Here is a 22,226-nt window from a genome sequence, read left to right as displayed (position 1 = left end):
CCCAATCCCCACCGCATCTATTTTGGCGATGCATTATTTTTGCTTGGTGTGATAGATCCTCTTTTTGTTGATCCATGTTTCTTGTCGTTCTGTGAACTGTGCTCTGTGCATAAATCCATGCTTCTTGTCGTCTGATCCATCTTTGCTCGTTGTCTTGTACTCCCTAGCACTCAACCACTGTATACTTGGTGTTTACCAGCAGAGCTACGTGACGAGTGACGACAAGCATGCAGCAGTGTCTTGTAGTACAATTAAAACATATCTTTAAAATGTCCTGGTACAAATAGATATAGATATAAGATGACATGCAAAAATATTTAATACATTGTAATGTACTTCCTCCGTCCCATGTTAAGTGACTTTTTATTACATGTGTATCTAGACGTTTTTTTAGGCATAGATACATCCATATTTAGGCAAATTTTGAGCCACTTAATATGAGACGGAGGAAGTATAAAAAGACGAAGGGTATTGTGGCATTGAAAAAAGTGTATTCTAATTTCTTTTAGTATGACGTATATGTCCAAATTGCATAATTTTAATACTACGTAAAATTCGAGTGTGCTAACAATTTATTTATTGAGATTTTGTCGGAGTTGTATGGGTAATTAACTGCACCCATGCATGATGGCTGCCGGCTGCCGCAAAGTTGCGAGGAGGGCGGCGAGCGTGTGAGGAGCGTGGCGGCTGATGGACTCAAAAAATGGATCTTTTTCCTCCGGGAAATAGCCGATCAGAAGAATCTGTCACTCAGTGACGAAATATTACATGTATCTAGAAGCATTTTGGGTATATGTACATTCATATTTAGGCAAATTTGAGTCATTTAATATGAGACTGAGAAATATGTTTTTTTAAAAAAAATTAGTACTCTCTCCGTCCAACAATATGAGACGTATTAGGTTTCCTTTGACCAATGATTTGATCACAAATTACTCTATTAATATATAATTATATGACATAAATTCATATCCATTATGTTCCTACTCAAGGATATTTGCTTATGGTTATGATTTTGATCACATTAGCCACACATTCATGAAGTAATTTGTGGTCAAAAACTTGGTCAACCGAATCCTAATATGCCTCGTATTGTTGAACGGAGGTAGTAATGCGAAAAGTCCAAAATGCCATGTCCTAATTCTCCATTTAATCTACATGGATTGTCAGGTACCCTAAAATCTGCATAACACTATCGTGGATAATTAATTGCTTCTAGACAGGTTGAAGATTTGTCAAGGCGAGATTGATTGATAAATGGTCTGTTGAAAAATAAAATATTGTCACCCATATATAGTTTCATCATGCGAAAGCTCCACACGCACATACATGCAGGCACCGCGCTCGCTCGATTTGCGTCCCATCGCTAGGGATCCGATTTTTCTTGGTCGAGGCTTTTGTGCTGTGCATCCGCCCGCGTGGATACCCAAGTTTGGCCTTTTTTTTCAGTAGGACGGCCCATAAGTGCCGCGGGCTCAGTTCCGAGTCCAAAAGGCCCATGAAGCACCGTCAGTTGCAGCGCACTGAGAGCCTTCGATGCAGACATGCAGAGCGTGTTTGGTTGCTCCCTGATGCAAACGTGCCTGGCCACGAGCCTCCCTGAGTACTGCCTCTGAATTGTTTGCTTGAAGCTAGGCAGGCAGCATATTTTGTCAGGCAAGTCTCCAACCAAATTGACCCGCAGTCCACATCTTTCAAACTTCTTTTTTTCCCTTCCAAAAGAAGGACAAAGCGCTCCAAATGGCTCCATCAGTCCATCGACTGATTCACACCTATTAAAAATGTATCACAGAGAGCATAATTCTCACAAATCTCGTGACATGATGTATATATGGTATACTTATTCAACATTCTAGATGTTACTCCGTATACATTTTTATAAATTTAATCAAATTTTAACAAGTTTGATTTACAAATAATGATACTCCCTCCGGCCGGAATTACTTGTCGAAATATTACATATATCTAAACGCTTTTTACACATAGATACATTTGTATTTGGACAAATTTGAGACAAATAATACCGGTCGGAGGGAGTACATCATTCTCAACATATTCTAGAAGGAAAAAAAAGAAGATGTTTGATTTAAAATAAAGCTAACCAATGTGTGCCGATTTTGCGCCGTCTCTGGTGAAATGGGTCATGCATTGCATATGCATTGGTGGGGTTGGTCGATCAAGGACTAAATGATTGATTGATTGATTTCTTTGTTTGGCTCACCAACCCCCATTCTTCACCTAACACTCATTTTCCCTGTTGCAATATCTATCTGTCTACTATGCATAAATATTGTAGTAATATGTATTCCGAGGACGAAACAGAATGCTTCTTAATTTGGTATCTTCTCCCTCTCATGGATTCATTCATGATTGCTACTTGTTGGCAGACCCTGCCAACTGGAGCAAAAATAGGAAATGTACAATGGATAATCCATTATCGGTGTAGAGTTTTGTGTCTCAAAAGGAAAAGAAGAGGTGCCAATATGTTGACTGCATTAATATAAGGATGCAATCTGGCACTGAAGCTACGAATGCAGTAGTTTCACATTTTTGTTATTTTTTTCATAAATGGCAATGTCAAGGATGATGGTGTGATATCTTCTATGCATTTTTCTCTAACCATAAATCAGAAGGTGGGTAGGTCCAACAAGTGGTGGGGGCCCAGCCAACAAATTGCACAAGAGAAGGAAATGCTTCAGTTCAGCTCAAGCTCAGCTCAGCTTAGCTGCTTTGGTCACTCACTCTATGTGGTTGGTTTGGCTTTGACTCTCTTGTTCGGCGGTTGGTTAAGAGGAGCAGCATCGGCTTGGAAAAAGAAAATTGGTGGGGGCATCTTTTCCTCTCTCGCAGACCTCCCTTCCTCCCTGAATCAGAGGCAGAGCTTCAGGGGAAAGAAAGAGGCAGGACACAAGTCTCCGTGTAGACCCCAAGGAGGCACACCTTGGTTCTATAAGCAATTCAGGTTACTTTCTCTTCTTTTCTTTTGGAAGTATCGTCATGATTCGCATGTTCTTCCGATAATTTGAACTTAGTGGTGGTTGCCCCCGTTTTCTTGATGAGATTACCGGGTAAAAGATTGTTCTTGGTGTCTATTTAGCCCGGATTGACTGCGAATTGGATAGGCCGTCAGGTTTAATGAACTAGGGTTTGGTTGGCTCGCGATGCTTCAGGGGAAATTTCGGTTCTATTTTAGTTTGTGCCTCTGTGGGGAGGCAGTTATTGCTTCCCTGTAACTCCACTCATGTTCTGCGTGTGATTGATTTCTCTATATCTGTATTAGGTTGGTGGCTGCTTCGGATGTAAAATTGGGCGCAATTCGGTCAAGAAATTGGGGAATTTTAACTTCTCGAGAGTAGGTGTCGAGCTCTTCTTGATGCCATAATTATCCTCACCAAAATTGGAGAGTGTTCTGTGGGAAGACCTGGATTGGTGTGGTGTTCTTGAGGGGATGGTTGTTGGTGTCCTCCTCAATTGAGCAATTTGGGACGAGCATGCGTCGTGTCCGAGTCTCGTCTCACCAGTCTCCAGTCCACAAGCTCGGCGATTCGCAGATGAAACTGACGCCCAAGTTCCGGCTCGCCGCCGCCGCCTCTGCATTGCCATCTCCGACACCGTCCTCGGATTTCGAGCCATCGTCATGGGAGACACCCCTCATTCCTGGCCTCCCTGACGACGCCGCACTGAATTGCCTCCTCAGGCTACCTGTGGAAGCCCATGAGGCCTGCAGGCTCGTGTGTCGCCGGTGGCACCACCTCCTGGCCGACAAGGCGCGCTTCTTCACGCAGAGGAAGGCGATGGGCTTCCGGTCGCCGTGGCTCTTCACCCTGGCGTTCCACCGTTGCACTGGTAAGATACAGTGGAAGGTGCTGGATCTGAACCACTTAACCTGGCACACCATTCCCACCATGCCGTGCCGGGACCGGGCTTGCCCTGGGGGGTTCGGCTGCGTTGCTATCCCCAGCGACGGCACCCTTCTCGTCTGCGGCGGGCTGGTCTCTGACATGGATTGCCCGCTGCACTTGGTCCTCAAGTATGATATTTACAAGAACCGCTGGACCGTGATGACCCGGATGCTTTCGGCACGATCTTTCTTTGCTGGTGGCGTGATCGATGGACAGGTTTATGTTGCCGGGGGCTATAGCACAGACCAGTTTGAGCTGAATTCAGCAGAGGTTCTTGATCCGGTTAAGGGTGTCTGGCAACCGGTTGCTAGTATGGGCATGAACATGGCATCATCAGATTCTGCTGTCATCAGTGGTAGGCTCTATGTCACTGAAGGATGTGCATGGCCTTTCTTCTCCTTGCCAAGAGGGCAGGTGTATGATCCAAAGATTGACCGCTGGGAGGCCATGTCGGTCGTAATGCGTGAAGGGTGGACAGGATTAAGCGTGGTCATCGACGAACGTTTGTTTGTGATTTCAGAATATGAGAGGATGAAGGTTAAGGTCTATGATCAGGAGACGGATTCATGGGATTCTGTCAATGGGCCTCCTATGCCTGAGCGTATCATGAAACCTTTATCTGTCAGCTGCCTGGACAGTAAGATAGTCGTTGTCGGCCGAGGTCTCCAAGTAGCGATCGGCCATGTCAAGAGGCAACCTGGCAGTGGCAGCGGTGCTAACAATACGAGCTCGAGCTACTTGATTTGTTGGCAAGATGTTGATGTTCCTAGGACATTCAGCGATCTGACACCTTCGAGCAGTCAGATCTTGCATGCTTAACCTGCTCTAAAGCTCTGGCAATCTGCAAGGTGACAACATCAACTGATCAACTGCTTAAATTTGTTCAGCTGTTCAAACCGTTTATCCGGGCTCTACAACTGTTGTTTTATTATGTGTATATTAGACTTTACCATCATATTTGTAATGTACGAATGTTGTATCAGTAAATAAATAAATCGGGACATTGCTAGAAGTATCAGTAGAAGTTTTGTCATTGGTACTGAACAAAATTGTCGCATTTCGCCATTTACACTAATCTGACTTGTTGATGAGAGTATACTCTGCTCTACTTTGCGGTCTATTGCCAAGAATGTGCTATCTGATTAGGTACACTTGTATCCAGTCTTGTGTCATCAAAATTCAGGTTTGTGGTAGATGAAAGGATCCAAAAAAATGAAAACATTACTGTGCATATCATAGATGATGATTTGTTAAACAGCTCTTGTGTCATCAAAATTCAGATCTGTAGTTGGATGTTGAAGCTGTCAAGAACCAATTCTCATTGTTTTCCGAACACAACAGCTCCTATAAAAGCTAAGTGGTGCATTTTGAATCTCTCTGTTCAGATACCATATCTCTGAACTTCTTTCTGTAGAAGAAAAGACCATTGCTTCCAGAAATAATTTGAAGAGAAGATCTGGAGAAGAAAGATGCTTAGCCACTCATCAAGTATAAAAAAATGGAACAAATGAACCCTCATAAATGAACTTATTATCAAATTTCTTAAACGGGCCAAGAAACAAAGCAGAAGACCATTAGCCCAACCAAGCAGTGTTGGAGACAAAACAAAAGCCCACTACTAATCCTTGCCCCCGCCGGTAATTAGCGGACCCAATGGAGCCTTAATTAGTCAACGCATGCGGCTTAATTAGTTACCGATCACAGGCCGGTCAACGATCACGTTTCGGATTACGGACTGAACTCGGGCAGCACCATGCAGGATCATCAATACGCACTCCCCCTCTCTGTCTGAATCTCTGCTCGCCCTCGATCCACAGCATTGGCCATCACGCCAGAACCTCCAGCAAGAAAGAAACCGACGCAGCAATGGAGACGGCGGGATTGCTCGGCCTGTCGCCGGGCTTCAAGTTCAGCCCGGACGACGACGAGCTGGTGGAGCATTTCCTGCTGCCGCGGATCCTAGGCCAGCAGCTCCCGCTGGAAGGCGTCGTCCTCGAGGACGATCCGTTGCGCGGGCCGCCATGGAAGCTCCTGAGCGAGAACGGGCGCAAGGAGGACGAGGCCTTCTTCTTCGCGGCCGGGCAGGCGATCCACGGCGGCGACCTCAAGAGCAGCGGGCGGCAGAAGCGGAGCTGCGTCTTCGGCGGGTTCTGGGAGGGGCAGAGGTTCTGGGAAGGCAGCAAGCAGCTCCTGCCCAGCGGCGGCGGCGCCATGGCCATGGAGGTCCTCCGGTGGAGGAAGAACTTGCTCAACTTCCACGAGGCAGGGGGGACGGGGAGCACGGGGTGGGTGATGCACGAGTACGCGGTGACGTCCCCCGCCGCGCTGGCCTCGTCGCCGATGAGGGCGTACCGCATCAAGTTCAGCGGGCACGGCAAGAAGCGCAAGAGAGGGGATTCTTGCGGCGGCGCCGGAGACGAAGAAGACGAAGACGACCGTGGGCTGGCGGCCTGGCAACGGCCCATTTCTGGCTCTGTTTTCCCGGACCAAGATTCTTCTTCCCTGCTGCAGGCGGCGAGCAGCGACGACGATCAGCCGCCGCCGCCGCTGGATTCTTTCCAAGGCCTCGGATCGTCGTCGTACGACGCAGCTGGGCGGCCGATGATCGCGGCGGCGTCGGATCAAGACGGCGCCCCAGCAGAGAACGTCGTCAACTTCGAAGCGTTCTGGAATTTCGAGCTCGCAGATCTAGAGAACGTCAGCTTGGACGGGTTCTTGAATTTCGACCAGCAACACACTGTGCTAGATTGAGGCCTGATCTAATGCAACTGTCACGGATTGTAATTACGGACAGAGTGTATACTTAGTCGATTGTTAACTGTCTGAATTCCTAAATTCTGTATGGTAAGAGATGTTGATTTTGTGCGAAGATGAAAGTGTATTTGAACATTTGTTTCGGGATTTGTTTGGTGTTATCTGATTAGATACACTTGTATTCAGTCTTCCTTCGTGGTAGATGAAAGGATCCTGATGGTGATTTGTAAAACAGTTCCTCTGTCATCAAAATTCAGGGCTGTCAGAACCAATTCTCATTGTTCCCACAAACATGACACACCCAACACAGCTCCTACAAAAGCTAAATTGTTTCGTTTTGAATCTCTCTGATAGAGATACTCCAGATATTGTGAACTTGCTTTTTTTTTATAGAAGCAACTAGTCTTTCGGCTGCTACTCCAGATTCAGAGACGTGTATGCACTCCATATTATGTGGCCATCATCAAACCTTGATCTAGATTATGAACAGTCTTTACAGTCGCCTAATCGAACATTTTCACCACGCAGGAATTTATGTGTTCCAGATACGGTTTTTACCTGCTCATGATTACAATTCTGTACAAAATACTGCTTTAATGTTTTTCATAATTTTCCCCTCAATTTTTGAAAATTCGTTTATAGATATCGAGAAATGGTTTCATACCAATATGAGAAGTGCTTCCGTGCCTTCCAGAATTTTCACAATATTCCATTCTTTTAAGAAATTGCGCCCTCTGGCATGCATATTGGGCTTCCTGCATGTTCCTTCCTATTATTATATTACGGCTAGTGTATGATTTATTTGCTGTATCTCTCGATCGATAAATAACAAAGATATACTGTCGTTCAGAGTAGTGCTCTGCATCTGCTCGAGGTTACCGAAAGTCTGAAACCACATGTGGATTCATCTGCCGGTGGTAACAAGAACAGAAATACAAAATGGCTGTTCTGAATCTTGAAGATTCTTTCACAGCATTTCTCTTCAGAGTAGGATGAATCTTCTGTGTTCTGGTAGTCCGCTACTTTGTGCTCTGTTTTGCTCTGCTACTGAAATTCAGAAACCACAGACGAAAACTAAAGAAGAACACTGTGACGACAACCGACCAGAACACAAAACGGCAATTAAAGTAGCACATCTGGAATGTCAACATTTTAAGGAAAGACAGATGCTAATTTATTGATTACATGGATCTTAAACCACACAGTTATGGACCAAGATAAGAATAAACAAAAATGAAACTAAATATAACAATTCCTATTTATGTGTGACTACGCCGACATACGGCAACTCGACGGAGCCCATGTAGTACTTGCCATTGCCCCTCTCCATTATCTCCGTCGGTCTAACGCTCTTCGGTCCTCTCATCTCTTCAACTACCTTCCCGTTGGGTCCAACCCTGACGGCGAGAAGATGGCTACCGAATTCAAAAGGAAGCTCATTCTTCTCGCGGTGCAAGGCCACCCAATAACCACCTCTCCTGTCTTGTCTGACATTGTCGGGGTAACCTGAAAGGTCCGCAAATGGCTCGGTCTTGCCAGCCTCAGGCCCTTTGATCCAGTGCCTTAGGAGCTTGCAGGGGCCGGTAGACGCAACCACGAGGTGTGTGCGGTCATGAGAGATAGAGACACCGTTGGGATATGTAATGCCCGACTGCAGGGTGGTAACGTCATTTGTCCGTGGGTCATACTTCATGAGACGGCCTGTCGAATCCCCCGTCCTGGTAACCATCTCGTGCTGAGACCTCTGATAGTTCATGGAACTGTCGGCCAAATACACTTGGCCGGGGTGATCTGGTCGACGTCAACCCCATTTGTGAAGCGAAGAGGCGCGCCATCCACCTGGTTGACCAACACCGTTGCCTCCCCACCGGCATGCCAGACACGCATGAGCCCCTTGTAGGCATCGGTTATGTACAGGCTTCCCGACTTGTGGTGAAACTGCAGTCCGAGCGGACGGCCACAACGGCTCTCGGTGACGGTCTCCGGACGGAGCCTGGACGCGGTGCAAGCCTCACTGCTGTAGTCGGGGCCGTAGGCGTAGGTGGTCCAGCCGATCTTGTCGCCGTTCCACTTGAGGACGCGGCCGTCCGATACCCCGCTGTAAGGGCCGTGGCCCTCGCCGTCGAACGCGACACTCTCCGGTCCGCGCAGGTACCCGCGAGGGAGCGGCAGGCGCTGGCTCCGCGTGGCGTCGAAGCTGGCGGCGGCGGCCGCCATGGCGGCGGGCATGAAGAGCAGAGCTAGGATGAGGACTGAGATGGCCGCCTTTGCCAGACGACTCATGCTGCACCCCATCTTGATATGATCTGCTGAAAAACGTACGCTTGAAAGCTTTTGAGTTTGCTTGATCGATTGATCTCTGGAGTCTGGTGGAGAGAAGAAGGCCGCTGGGTGCCTCAGCCTTTATACTGCTTGTGCCCAAGTCCGACTCGAGCTATTACGAGATCCAAGTCCGAATACGAGTAGCAGCGATCTCAGAGTTATTACGCCAGAACAGGCTCCAGTTGAATCCGATTCCTTCCCGGAATAGCACTTTTATTACGAGTTTGCTGTGAGCCGTCTATTGTGATGAATCCGAAGGTTAATATCAATCTGTACTAGCGGTCCTTTTTTTTTTAGAATATTTTTTTTTACAATATCTATACTAGCGGTCAGATATGGAAACTGACAGTGCGAGGCGGCCCAATAATTAAAGCCCATCAGCCACCCACTAACCCCAGCGGCCCAGCCAACGTTTTTGTAAAACATTTCCTCTGCGCCTCCATTCTCGGACCGAAGTACTTCCCTGATGGAAACCTTTTGAATACGAATCTGAAGAAGGGTTCCGTTTACTTGGCAAAGTATTATGACGGGGGTTTGGACGCTTAAGCTTGGAATCATTTGGAGAGTGGGCGATGTGAATAGCATTGATATCTGGCGTGATCCCTCAAGGCGGGTGTTTACCTGGCAAGGCTCAAATCTCCTGACTAAGGTGTCCGATCTGATCGACCCGGTGTCACAGGGAACTGGGACGAGGGCCTCTGGCCAGTTGATAGACAGAGAATTCTTGAGATTCCCCTCCCGAATAATCCCATGGCCGATTTTGTTGCTTGGGATTTGACGAAGACTCACATTTTCTCTGTCAGGTCTGCATATCATGCGGAATGGAATCACCAATTAGGTGTTATGACTGTGGGAAACAAGGACCGGTGGCTGATCACCCGATTTGGAGGAGAATTTGGGATATTCGTGTCCCGGCGAAGGTTAAGATATTCCTCTGGAAAACTCTGCATGGGGCGATGCCTTGTTTCGCTGTTCTTGCTGATAAACATGTTAAGGTTAATTTTCAATGCCCCCAATGCAAATTGGCACAGGAGGATATTGCACATGTGATCTTCAAATGCCCACGGGCGCAAGCCATCTGGGGGAAACTCGGATTATCTGACGTTGTTGCTGAAGGCCTAATGACGGACAGAGTTGGGCCAGCCGTTCTTGAGTATTTGTTGTGTGCTCCCCTCAGGGCCCCGCGACCTGGCATATTTGGTCGCTGAGTTCGGCCTTTACTATATATATATATATATATATATATATATATATATATATATATATATATATATATATATATATATATATATATATATATATATATATATATATATATATATATATATATATATATATATATATATATATAATGTTGGACCAAACCACCGAGAGGGACTGCGTAAAAGTCAATGAGGATGTGTTCCACCTAATGAAGGACTTTGTGAAGATCTTCTTTGAATGGGGCCGGCGTAACACTAATCGTGTTGCCCATGAACTTGCCAGGCAAGCCAGATTCTCGCCAGTCGGATCTTGGGTCGACTCTCTCCCTCCGTGCATTATCCCTCTCTTACTTGATGATGTAACCGTTCTTGTGACTAATCAATAAAGGGGGGTTTTGCTGTCAAAAAAAATCTCATTATTCCCACAAACATGACACACACAACACAGCTCCTAGAAAAGCTAAATTGCTTCATTTTGAATCTCTCCGTTCACGTAGTACCATATTTCTAAAATTCTTTTTTTATAGAAAAGACCATTGCTTCCAGAAATAATTTGAAGAGAACGGTGTAGAAGCTGCTATAGTCCAGATTCAGGGACGTGTATTCACTGCCACCACAAAATGCTCATCCAGAAAACTCCATCCCAAATGCCTTCTTTGTCTTGTGGCCATCACCAAGCCAACGAAAATGTGTCCTAAAAGATATCCAACTAGAATCTGTAACTCGATTTCAAACCTAATCTAGACATGAACAGCCTTTACAGTCACCTAATTGAACATTTTCAGCACGCAGGAATTTATGTGTTCCCGATATGATTTTTAGCTGCTGGTGATTACAATTCCGTAGAAAATACTTTACTCTTTTTAATATTTTCCCCTCAAATTCAGCAAATTCTTTATAGACATCGAGAAATGGCTTCATCCCAATATAACCAATCCTAAATTTCCCCTTTTTAAAAAAAATAAGATAAAAATCCAGAGATTGAAGCAGCATCAATGGAGGCGCTCTACTTGCTGGCCTCCCTGACCACCACCCTCCTCACCTCCACCGTCCACTCCCTGCTCCTCCTCCTTCGCCTCCTCCTCCCCTTCGCACGCCGCCCCGCCCCCTCCCCCGCCGCCGCGCGGCTCTACGAGGGACGGACTCGGCACTCGCGGCGGCGGCCGGCGGGGCACGCCTTCGAGTACCCCGTGCGCTACGCGCTCGTCGACCTCGACCTCCTCCCCCTCCCCGGCCACCTCTCCGCCGCCGAGGCTCGCCGCTTCGCCTCCACCTCCGGCCCCGTGTAAGCCCCCCTTTGCAACTTTTAATTTGACACAAGAAATTTCACAACATTTCATTCCATTCCTTGTAAGAAATTGTGCTCACGATCAAAATTATCCTCCTTTTTTGTCCGGAAAAAAAATCCTCCTCCTTTTTGTTCTTTGTATCTAAAGTAAGAATCCAAATAGTTTTTTCGTACAATTGTTTCATGTGCACTTCGTTGTGTGAGTTGTTTGTTTGATGAAGGCGTCTCCTGACGATACCCAAAAGCGTTGGATACGAGCAGAACCCGCTCAGCGTCTACTACTGCTACGACGAGGCTGCGCCCCAAGGACAAGATGCAGACCTCAAGATGTGCATCGCTGAGGTGAGGTCTTTCCTTTGTGTTTTGATTCGTATTGATTGGTTTTTGGTTAGTTCAATACTTCAATACATCGTTCATTGTTGACTGTTCAACATGTTGGTTTCAGGTCACGAATACTCCCTGGGGAGAGAAGGTGTTGTTTACCTTCCAGCCGGGATCTGATCTCGTTGCAAAGCCTTTGCATGTCAGCCCCTTCATGGTATGAGTAGGACCTGAATCAACAATCAGTTGATAGAATTATGGTAGTGTCCATTAATTTGGAGAATGTGGCTTGATGGGCCGTAAATTTTCTAGCCGAAATTGATATAATTTTAGTAGGAAAATTACTTCCTTTGGTTGGAAAATTAGACATCTAGTGGATGTTCCTGATGCTAATTGTCTAGTTGGTCTAGTTTCTGATAATTTGGGGTCACTATATTCAATCCATCACCATTACTTCTTAGTGGCTTTTTTTGGTGTTGCATGAGAGCTCTAGGATATGCTTGGCAATTGGAGTATTCGTGCTGACACTCCAGGGGACAATCTCAATGTGGCTATTTCAGTTCAGCATCCAACACTTGGGAACTATTTTACTGCAGCTTTGCATGCCAAGTTAGTTGGTGAGACGAGTGACTCGGTTAAGCTAGCAACGTTCTTCTGGCTGATGCCTCATAAGGTTGCCGCAGGGATATACTGGGAGGTAACTTTCTATACGGTTCTCCTGTTCTGATACTTATGTTTATGCTTAGGGTGCATTGTCATTTATAATGTTATCCTCACAGAAAGTGGGCTATATGGTACAAAAGAGATCAACTTTATGGTTGCCTTCTTGTTGTTTAGTTGGTACTCCAATTAATGTATTGGTGGACTACTAGATTAGTATTTGAGCACCTAATGATGATTAGTGAAGAGTCATTCATAATGTTAAGAAAAATTTCTAGTTTTTTCAAGGGCCTTGAAATACTGGAGTTATGTTTAAAACATCGTGTCAGAACAATTTGCTCTCTGATCAGACGAACATGGTTTGTTATCCCATTTCTTGTAAGAATGGAAGGGCAACATGGTCGCAATTAGGTAACCAGAACGACAAAGCTCCCTTATATTTACAAGCCCAAAATAACATAGCAAACATTACAGCTCTGAGACAGAAGTCCTCACAACAGGAACACGAACACCCCTCAGACAAAAAAAGGTTCTTGAGCAGATACCCTGCACCATGCAGAGCCTATACATCTGAAAATGGATGCATATATTCAAATTATCCGAAAAAGAGATGTCAGTCAAGGCCATGTTAACCGTGGATTCACCAATCATTTACTAAGGAGCTCCCAACAGATATCAGAATCTGAATAACATTCACAAGAAATCTCGAAAGATGCCAGGATCTGAGTGAGCCTGAGGGTCGCAAGTTCATACTTGTTGACCGTGTACCAAATGTCCCTTTACATTGCAAGACCCATCTGTTCATAAGTAATTCTTTATTGTTAACCAGAAAAGGAATAATGCTTCTGTTAGCTCAAATCAAGATAGCAGTGCTTGTGATGAATTCACTTCTTACTTTATGTAATCTTTGCTGGCGTTCCTCTGCTCCTCTCCAGGCCTTCAGGCTTTGGCTGAAGAATGTCAGATTCCTGGACCATCCAAAGTACCTGAGTCTGAATTACAGGGATGATGCTCTGAAGCGCGACCTCAAGATCCGTTCCTCCTGCACCTTCCTCCAGAAACAGAAAGCGGACAATGTAAGAAGCGGAAAGACACCTGATGATGAAACGACGGAGTCGAACCATCAGGATCACAAAGATGGTGGACGGAGTGTCAAGGGGAGGTGGTGTGTGTGGAGGGATGCTCAGTGGCCATGGTGCTGATGACAGCACCAAGAGAGGAGAGGAGAGACAGACCATTTGTGTTCAGTAGATCATCGCCTCATCACAGGTCATTTGACTGACGTTCTTCTGAAGTTTTTTTCGAATACGCAAAAGTGTGACAAGTGTAGAAACAGTTCATCAATCATCAGTGTATATTCAGAATGAAAACCATTGGAAATAACAAGCTTGCAGGTTGTTGAGAAAATACGTGTTTGTTGCTTCAGTATTTGGAACCATTGATCCGGCCCACTCTCTCACCTTTGATTTATTTATTTTTCCTTCTCATGTTTTTCTTGCCCTGTATACTTTTACTTCAATTTACAAATACTCTTACTTGACACTTTTTGAGTTCTCGAAGCAAGAGACTGGGGATGTCATGTTTTGAATGAAATTAAGCTTAGCTCCTGGTATAAGAGGTTGTAGAATAGGTGGAGTTAGTAAAAATCAAATTTTAGAAAACTTTAGAAGCATATTCAGAAAACCGTGAGAACATTTTAAAAGTTTCAGAAATTAGCATTTATGTATATTTCCACTAAAAAAATGTTGTGAAAATATATACCCAAATATATTGAGTCAAGACAGGGTGATAAGTAGGATAGTAAGAGTATTTGTGCGCCAACTTTTTTTGCCCAAAAACAATATGCATGTTCTTGCATGGAAGTTTTTATAAAACAAAAAAAAATTTGCCTCACATACCGTGAATATAGAAGTGATGGGCAATGTTGCACTACAAGGATTCCAAATTTCAGATATATCTTTCCTACTTATAAAGTTTGGAGTTGGTTCGTCAATTTACTTCTTCATAACCCTTCTCTTGTCACCCCTAACAAGTAGATTGTACACAACCATTAGTTAAAACATCAAGTCATAACCCTCTCTTATCTAGTCTCTATTGCTGTCTTTCCTCTCCAATCTCCATGAGTTTGTGTTCAGGGTTCAATTTCAGAAAAACCTATCATCAGGCTTTATGTCATTGGTTCATAGGTTGACTATCATGTTGTCTTTAGTTACAAATTTTCTTTTCTTGACGATTACGTAGCAAAAGGCACGGGCACAAAACTAGTTTTTGTATATGTTTTGTGTTGAGGTTGTTTATTTATTTTTAGGATTCTACAAATCTTAGGAACTTCTTCTTGAGCTACTCTTCACTCAACCTAAAGCAAAATTCTTATATATGTTTTCTTTAATCTCTCAGGGAATTCGACTTGCCTCATTAGTTCTTATTTTATCGAAGACGAACCGTGTTGTTGTCAGTTCCCATGGATTTTAATCCCAAGAATCAAGAGCATGTCGCTATTGTAAGGATCAAATAAGTTTACTATGAAGGTCATATCTTGATGGATTTAACAAAACTAATTTAGATCCATAGATGTCGCTAGATTTTTCTATAAATTTGGTCAAACATTAAGAAGTTTGATTTTAGAACAAAACTAGAAGATCTTATATTTAGGAACGGACGGAGTATTAATTTGTGCATCATTGTTTTTACGAAATTAGCACAGTGTGCATTTCATTGCCAAAGAGGGTTGAAAGAGGATCGATCCGGGGAGTAAAGATTACAAAAGAAATAAAGACTAAAAACAGTCTCTGCAAATAATAAGAAAGTGATAGGTATTGTACGATCGAGTACAAGGATTTCAATTTTCAGTGTATTAATTTGTAGGACTAAAATCTTAGGAACTTCTTCTTGGACTACTCTGCACTCAATCTAAAGCAAAATTTCTCATTTAGTTTAATCATTCAGCATTTGCCTCGTTAGATCTTTTTTTTATCAAACACGAAACGTGCTGTTCTCAGTTCCCATGGATTTTAATCCGCAGAATCAAGAGGATGTCGCTATTGTAATCATGCATGCTCGTAGACGAAGATGCATGGATTTCCTGAAATATGCAAATTAATTAAAAACACGTGGTGAAATTAATTTGCTTTTGCTTTGTCTCTCCAATTCCACACGTGCGTGCAAGGATATACAGGAAGAGCTGAACGATATGCCTTGGAGGAAAAAAGGATTTTGTTTCCTTTTTCTTTTCGGCCGGTTCTTGAGAGATGTGCGAGCAAATTAAGGCTAGCTGGATCGTACCGTATGTCCAAAATTAGGCAGAAGATTTCGGCGTTTGTCGGGTCGATATCACGCTGTCCCAACTTAATTACTGGCACGCACATAAATTTGTGTTTTCATCTCGTGTGAGGCCGACAAATAAATTAAATTGCCAAAGTTAAAGTTTGTGAAAAAGTAAAAACGTACAACCATGTGATACACTCCTTTAATTGATTCGGGTACGTACGTAAGTGTCCAAAATGTGTGCATACGCAGCTGGTAGTATACGTATATATATACCATACCAACAGAAAGGCGGAAAAAGGAAAAAAAAAAAAACCTCATATTCACACAGTCGATCTTAGTAGGACCTTTTTGAACAACACGTACGCTTTACAATTAGTACAAAACGTTGAATGTCTTTGCAAAGCAAAGGATCTGAAAAGTGAAAATTAATCACGCACGTGCCAATAGATCGGTCGATCGGCGATCGAAGGCAGAAAAAATGAGCTGCTCCCTCCTGTCGATATTACCTATGTCAAAATATTACATGTATCTAAACGATTTTTATGCATACATACATTCATGTTTGGAAAAAAAATGAGACAAGAAGTAGCAAAGTCCTCCAAGCTTGAACTACGATATATCGCTAATGATGATCATTTCTCCGTTGTTCAAACGGCCGGCCGGGAAAGGAAACAAAGCGTGCATGCACTCGAATACTCGACCGATGGGCGGCCGGCCTTTGGATAGACGATATATATCGCATATTCTTCACGTGCGCGCCACAAGAAAAAAAGAAAGACGGAACAACGGGCCGACCGACCGATCAACTCGGCTGTGGATCGTGCGGCGCACACACAAACACACGACCTTTAATTTCTTGAAGGATTGACTCAATGAGCTAGGCGGCCGGCAGGGACGTGTATATATGCACTAGAGGCCACGGCTGCAACTGCAAGAGCAAAGAATCCTAGCTAGTACGTTCTCCAATTCCACTCTACTGCAATTGCAAATTGCAAGAAGCCAAGAACCAACCGATCGATCTTAAAGAGGCTGATTAGTTTTATTAATGGCGGAGGAGGATCAGGGGAAGGGGATGATGAACTGGAGAGGCGCCGGCGCCGGAGATGGTGAGAGCTGTAGCGGCGGCGTGGAGCTGGCCCTCCGGCTGCGGACAGGGAGCGGCGATGCGGCGGCGCCGGCGGCGGTAAGGAGGAGGAAGAGCATGACCATATTCTACGGCGGCCGGGTGTGCGCCGTCGACGTCACCGACCTCCAGGTAATAATTAATTAATCACAGCTGGTCCAATCAAAGTTGTTAAAAAATAAACTGATTCGGCTTATAGCACGCAGTAATATGCATGTGTACATGCAACATGCAGGAGAATGTAATTTTTCAAAAGTCTCCAAAATTTTAGAAATCGTTTTCGTATTATATATCTCCATCAAAATTCATTAAATTTAGACACATTTTGGCCCACTTAACTTAATAATTATGATTTTAAATTTTAGTTGAATCCAGATAGAGTGGCCCCACAGTCAGTGCGGTCAGCTGCGAGATCGTGTGACTTAACCAACTCGAGCATGGGCGAGTCCTATTAAAAAAACTCAAAATTGCAGCGCATATAGAAATTTCTACGTCAAAATTTTGAAATAGATTCAAACAAAATTAAATCACGATACTTAACTTTGGTCGAAATCCATGAGCTCAGTGAACTGTGTCAAGATAACACAAACTGATTTTTTGTAATTTCATTCGATGAACTTTAAAATTTTAGGGTTGTCTAATTTTTTTACCTTTGTTGGAAGTGTATTCAAGAGATATCTCTCTAACTTGGAGGCAGCACATGTGGGACCACTTTGTCAAGATGGTTGAAAAACTTAAAAAATTTAAAACTATGTTAAAAGGTTCTTCAATGGGATAAAACAAAAAAAATTGCTAAATTGGGAAAAATGTGTCACAAACTTTCTTACATGGTGTAAAAATAAGTGAAATTCACTCTTTTCTATATAATTCCTGGGATCTTGCAAATTAATTAATAAAGAACATGTTTGATGCAATATTTGATCTGCAAGGGCTGGGACTCACTCCACCCTTCACTAGTGCACTTCAAGTCCTGGAAGACAGGTCAAGAAATTAAATTCGACCAAGAGTAGTAAATTTATTTTATCCTTTTGAATGCAAAGGCTATATATAGGTACGTAGCTTTGGTTGAATATTATTAATCGCTTCAGGGACAGTTCCACACGTGCTACAATGCATGTACCAAATCAAGGGGGCAGAATCATTAGTTGGTGGAGTAGTTAGATTAGTGCACTTAATTAGTTGTCTAGTTAAGACGTGTGTAGTTCAACTCCTGAGAATCAGATCGATCGATCGATGTTGATAGTCGACCTAGACAATTAATTAACTAATCACCTCTTAAGATAATTGGTCTCTTCCACACGTACCTTAATTTTGTGTTTGCAAGCACGCAAACAATTAACACGTGCCAAATGCAGGAGTACACTGCAAAACGGAAAGATGCAATGAATATCACTCAGAAGCATTACGTGCACTCATCATGTAGACAATATTGCACCGATCGATACATCGACCCGATTGATCCTTTTGACTTTGACGTGTGCCCAATATTTTTCTTCAGTTTTACACATGCATGCAGTTTGCCATTCATGCATTGCTCCTCGTATACACGCACGTGCTAGTTTGACTCTGAGCAGTGGGCACGTGTCGCTGTTTGATTGACCGATTCAGTGTGATGATCAGTTCACTCAAACTAATTACTCCCGAAACAAGTGATTTGAATTTGTATAGATAGATTCAAATCTAAGTTACTTATTTGCGGCTCGAGATGAAGTATTAATTGATTGGCTAATTAATGGATCTTATATTAATTATAGGCAAGGGCGATCATCACCATGGCGAACCAGGACATGATCTTGGCCGAGCAAAACCGGCGCATGGGCAATGATCGCCACCAGGACAGCACCGGCAGCGGCAGCGGCAGCAGCGCCGCCCCGAGGTCGCCGCCGCCGGCGGCTTCACGGCGTGATGATCATAAGGACTGCTTGGATGCGGCGGCGGCGCCGGCAGGGCTGTCGATGAAGCGATCGCTGCAGCGGTTCCTGCAGAAGCGCAAGGCCAGGGCCGCCGCCGCCCCGTACGCCGCCGGCGACCGGCCGGCCATGCCCTCCTAGGCTAGCTTAGCTGGCTAGCTTGTTTTTTTCGTTCTTTGAGATTGAGAAATATACACTCTTTTTTCTTCATCTAGTGTAATGTAATCATGCTTGTTTATGTTTGATCGATATATGGCATCATAATGTTGCAAACATATGTGATATGTCCGGCCGGTCCGAAACTTAATTACAGCATCCTCCATGATCTGCATCTGTAGTTCTTTATACGGCCGACGCCGCCCGGCGACGACGGCGGCGCCATGGTGATTTGGTTTGGTTATTGATGAATGAATTTACAAGCGCGAGGGCATGACGCCGAGCTTCTCGGCCTCGGTGACGACGTGGTTGCGGGTGATGTCGGCGAGGGAGCTGCAGCCGCTGAGCGCCATGGTGAGCTCGAACTCGTCCTTGAGCATCTTGAGCACGTTGCTCACCCCGGCCTCCCCCGCCGCCGCCAGCGAGAACACCACCGGCCTCCCGATCTGAAACAAACACATATCAGCTTCAATTCAACTGAAAGATTCCACAAATCTCAAACCATTTGAATTCCAAGCTAACAGCACTTACGAAGACGCCGGCGGCGCCGAGGGCGAGGGCCTTGAAGACGTCGGTGCCGCGGCGGACGCCGCCGTCGAGGAAGACGGGGAGCCGGCCGGCGGCGCCCTGGACCACCTCCTCCAGGGCGCTGATGGTGGCCGGCACGTAGTCCAGCTGCCGGGCGCCGTGGTTGGACACGATGATCCCCGCCGCGCCGTTCTCCACCGCCAGCCGGGCGTCCTCCCCCGTGATCACACCCTTCACCAGGATCGGCAGCGTCGTGATCGTCTGCAGCCACTTCACATCCTGTGTTGCAGGAATATATACTATTCAGTTGATTCAGCCGTTCAGGTAAGATGTTTCTTTTTGTTCTTGTTTTCGTTGAGATCAAGATCATGCTTGTTTACCTTCCAGCTCAGGGTGCGGTCGATTTGCCCGGCGACGTAGGAAGCCAGCCCGGAATCGTTGGCCTGCAAATTGCAACACAGAGATGATTAATTCCATGAGAAATAAAGGAGATGCAGGGCTTGCATTGTGTTCTGGAAGAAGAAGAACTGTTTTTTTGTTTTTGTTTTTTTTAAGAAGAAGAAGAATTGTGCACCTGGTCCATTTTCCCCAGGTCCAAACCTTCAAAGTTCTTCAGTGTTAAATTTGGCGGCAAAACAAATCTGCAGAAAACAGACACAAGCAAGTAGGTCACTGATTACGAATCCTGACAGATACTCCTGGTAATTCTCAGTGTGCCAATATCATGTTCAGCATATTGTGCATCGATAGGGTACCTGTTCTTGATGTCAGCTTCCCTGCGGCCAAGCCGTGGAGTGTCCACGGTGAGCGCTATCGCCTTGAACCCAGCCTTTTCGGCTCTCCTCACAAGCTGCTCCACCACCTTCCTGTTTTTGTACACCTGCAGAGTTCAGATGAATGTTATGCTCATTCACAGATCTGATTAACCAAACGAAAGAAGAATCCTATCTATCAGTAGCAGTTGCACGATTTACTAACGTAGAGTTGGAAGAAACGGATCCCTGGTCCGGTTGAGGCAACCTCCTCGACGCTTGAAGTGGCCCAGGACGACAATGTCTGAAACAAATACAATAGATTTAACATGGCATGCGGCTTCATCTCATCAGATTGTACAACTTATCACTAGAAACTTTTGCAAGGACTGAACATCGACATAGTACCATTATAGTGCCTGCTGCTGATGCTGCGCGGGCAGTTGCATACTCTCCTGAAAGTAGGATGGAGATGACAATGTTAGCTCAACAATTCATAGCACACGAAGTAGCAATCCTGGATAAATTCTCACAAAGTTATAATTTTGTGTGGCATTAAGCTCAACCAGATGAGATTTCAAAAAAGACATACCATCTGGGTGAGCCATCTTCTGCATAGCAGAGGGGGCAATCATGATGGGCATTGAGAGCTTGAATCCCAGAACATTTGCGGTCATGTCAATCTTGGATACGTCGATCAGTATGCGCGGGCGGAACCTAGCAAAACAGACACAAACAGATCAGTAATTCTGTGTAATAGCACTAGAAATACGTACTAAGAAATTACTTGAGCAACCAACTCTACATAAAACTTCATAACTACCGCTGGAGTACTTGAAACCCTACACAATTAGCATGACATTCGAACATGGCATGACAAGCTGCTCAACTTACAGCAACATATGCTGTACCAAGAACACCAGAATCGTCCTTGCCAATATATTATGTACTCCGTAGTTAATTATATCTCTCCAGTGAATTAGATAAGCTCTAAGATATTTATTATGTAGCATAACAACAGCAGTATAACAGAACAGATGTTAACTCGACAACCTTACAGGGTTCTCCTAAAACCAGAAGCTAATTAACTAGCACGAAAACAAGGATGTATGTGCGTGATTGAAGCCTGATCAATCACTTAAGCCGGACAACATACTACTACACGGTCACCTTCACCATGCTGCTCCTGCGCATTTCCACAAATAGATTCCACGCAAAGAGGAAAGGAACTCTTACGCACAAGATCCTGGCGAAGGCCTCCCTGTTCTCCTGGAGCGTCCACTCATCCTCGGCGCCGGAGGCGTAGTAGTCGTAGATCATCTTGGGGAGCTTCTGCTTGGCGATGGCCTGGTACTCGGTGACATTCGTGACCGTGACCTCCCCCATTTTTCCCCCCTCACGCCCCTGCACCACTCGACAACAAATAAATACATCAACCAAAGCAAGACACTTCGATCTGAACATAAAAAATGTGTCTGCATGCAAGTGGAGGAAACATTGTCTGAACAAAAAGGAAAAACAAATATACATGCGAGAACGGATGCGGATAAGAACAGAGTATGGTAGTGCGCAGGAACTGGAGTGAATCAAAGAAGAACAAGAACATGTTTCCTTTTACCTTGTATCAGGAGGCTGGCAGCTGGCTGTTCCCCTGAAGGTTCAGGGAGTGCAGGAGCAAGAACCGGAGGAGGGTGTGGTGGGGATAGGAGCAATATAAGAGTGAGGCGCCGGGTACTCGAGGTTTTTGTGCAGATGCAGACAAGCAATGGAGGGGAATAATTGCATAAATTGGTCTGGACTATAGAGAAGTGGATGGATGAGCAATTGGAGGTGGGAGGAGAGAGCCGCTCTCCTACACTGCTTCCTCATCCACTTTGACACCACACTCCTCTTCCCTACAAAATCGCCAGATTTATCCATCCCCTCGCAAAACAGAAAAACAATGGAGGATTTGTTCTCTTCTGGATCTCTCTCTCTCTCTTTTTTTCTTCGTTTCAGATTTGTCGCCGTTCCCCGTAGTACATTACTAGCGACAAGAGAT

General features: G+C 44.8%; 5 protein-coding genes, 1 long non-coding RNA gene and 1 pseudogene across 7 annotated transcripts; 4 read left to right on the top strand and 3 right to left on the bottom strand.

The window, feature by feature from the left end:
- The first annotated feature begins 2,697 nt into the window (after positions 1-2,697).
- Positions 2,698-4,920, top strand: LOC100836187 (F-box/kelch-repeat protein At1g30090). The gene is made up of 2 exons (XM_003557606.4): positions 2,698-2,962; positions 3,281-4,920. The coding sequence occupies exon 2, from the start codon at positions 3,492-3,494 to the stop codon at positions 4,719-4,721; it is 1,230 nt and encodes a 409-aa protein (XP_003557654.1). The 5' UTR covers positions 2,698-2,962; positions 3,281-3,491; the 3' UTR covers positions 4,722-4,920.
- Positions 4,921-5,135: 215 nt separating this feature from the next.
- LOC104582330 (NAC domain-containing protein 83) lies at positions 5,136-6,825 on the top strand. The gene has a single exon (XM_010231793.2). It carries the CDS (start codon positions 5,769-5,771, stop codon positions 6,651-6,653), a length of 885 nt encoding a protein of 294 aa, XP_010230095.1. The 5' UTR covers positions 5,136-5,768; the 3' UTR covers positions 6,654-6,825.
- Positions 6,826-7,911: 1,086 nt separating this feature from the next.
- On the bottom strand, positions 7,912-8,951 carry LOC100834874 (annotated as a pseudogene).
- Positions 8,952-10,899: 1,948 nt separating this feature from the next.
- LOC100835879 lies at positions 10,900-13,877 on the top strand. Its single transcript, XM_003557605.3, has 5 exons — positions 10,900-11,465; positions 11,690-11,810; positions 11,914-12,006; positions 12,283-12,486; positions 13,385-13,877. Exons 1-5 carry the CDS (start codon positions 11,176-11,178, stop codon positions 13,649-13,651), a joined length of 975 nt encoding a protein of 324 aa, XP_003557653.1. The 5' UTR covers positions 10,900-11,175; the 3' UTR covers positions 13,652-13,877.
- A 2,735-nt stretch (positions 13,878-16,612) lies between these two features.
- On the top strand, positions 16,613-19,069 carry LOC104582329 (protein TIFY 5). Its single transcript, XM_010231792.3, has 2 exons — positions 16,613-16,971; positions 18,594-19,069. Exons 1-2 carry the CDS (start codon positions 16,762-16,764, stop codon positions 18,888-18,890), a joined length of 507 nt encoding a protein of 168 aa, XP_010230094.1. The 5' UTR covers positions 16,613-16,761; the 3' UTR covers positions 18,891-19,069.
- On the bottom strand, positions 17,668-18,595 carry LOC112269962. Its single transcript, XR_002962239.1, has 2 exons — positions 18,144-18,595; positions 17,668-17,809 (listed from the first exon to the last, which is right to left on the bottom strand). It is a non-coding gene; the product is annotated as an uncharacterized LOC112269962 (long non-coding RNA).
- On the bottom strand, positions 18,967-21,991 carry LOC100835569 (peroxisomal (S)-2-hydroxy-acid oxidase GLO5). Of its 2 annotated transcripts, none has more exons than XM_014896948.2 (10): positions 21,804-21,991; positions 21,426-21,589; positions 20,778-20,902; positions 20,594-20,640; positions 20,412-20,489; positions 20,189-20,313; positions 20,008-20,074; positions 19,814-19,876; positions 19,437-19,712; positions 18,967-19,351 (listed from the first exon to the last, which is right to left on the bottom strand). In XM_014896948.2, exons 2-10 carry the CDS (start codon positions 21,569-21,571, stop codon positions 19,163-19,165), a joined length of 1,116 nt encoding a protein of 371 aa, XP_014752434.1. In that variant the 5' UTR covers positions 21,572-21,589; positions 21,804-21,991; the 3' UTR covers positions 18,967-19,162. The 2 variants fall into 2 exon arrangements, with proteins under 2 accessions (XP_014752434.1, XP_024313301.1); XM_024457533.1 differs by lacking the exon at positions 21,804-21,991 and adding an exon at positions 21,714-21,803.
- Positions 21,992-22,226: the final 235 nt, after the last annotated feature.

This window comes from Brachypodium distachyon, chromosome 1, assembly GCF_000005505.3.
Source record: "Brachypodium distachyon strain Bd21 chromosome 1, Brachypodium_distachyon_v3.0, whole genome shotgun sequence".
Classification (NCBI taxonomy): domain Eukaryota; kingdom Viridiplantae; phylum Streptophyta; class Magnoliopsida; order Poales; family Poaceae; genus Brachypodium; species Brachypodium distachyon.
Note: the sequence above shows the minus strand (reverse complement) of the source record. Positions and strands in the feature narration are given on the sequence as shown.

Bases quoted from the DNA above. Each gene is read 5' to 3' on its own strand.
- LOC100835569 (XM_024457533.1), bottom strand. From the start codon at position 21,791: ATGTTCTTGTTCTTCTTTGATTCACTCCAGTTCCTGCGCACTACCATA. The intron at 20,075-20,188 runs GTACCCTATCGA...TGTTTTCTGCAG, and splicing joins GAAGCTGACATCAAGAACAG to ATTTGTTTTGCCGCCAAATT. The intron at 19,352-19,436 runs GTAAGTGCTGTT...TGTTTGTTTCAG, and splicing joins TCGGCGCCGCCGGCGTCTTC to ATCGGGAGGCCGGTGGTGTT.
- LOC104582329 (XM_010231792.3), top strand. From the start codon at position 16,762: ATGGCGGAGGAGGATCAGGGGAAGGGGATGATGAACTGGAGAGGCGCC. The intron at 16,972-18,593 runs GTAATAATTAAT...TATTAATTATAG, and splicing joins TCGACGTCACCGACCTCCAG to GCAAGGGCGATCATCACCAT.
- LOC104582330 (XM_010231793.2), top strand. From the start codon at position 5,769: ATGGAGACGGCGGGATTGCTCGGCCTGTCGCCGGGCTTCAAGTTCAGC.
- LOC100836187 (XM_003557606.4), top strand. From the start codon at position 3,492: ATGCGTCGTGTCCGAGTCTCGTCTCACCAGTCTCCAGTCCACAAGCTC.
- LOC100835879 (XM_003557605.3), top strand. From the start codon at position 11,176: ATGGAGGCGCTCTACTTGCTGGCCTCCCTGACCACCACCCTCCTCACC. The intron at 11,811-11,913 runs GTGAGGTCTTTC...TGTTGGTTTCAG, and splicing joins TCAAGATGTGCATCGCTGAG to GTCACGAATACTCCCTGGGG. The intron at 12,007-12,282 runs GTATGAGTAGGA...TGAGAGCTCTAG, and splicing joins TGCATGTCAGCCCCTTCATG to GATATGCTTGGCAATTGGAG.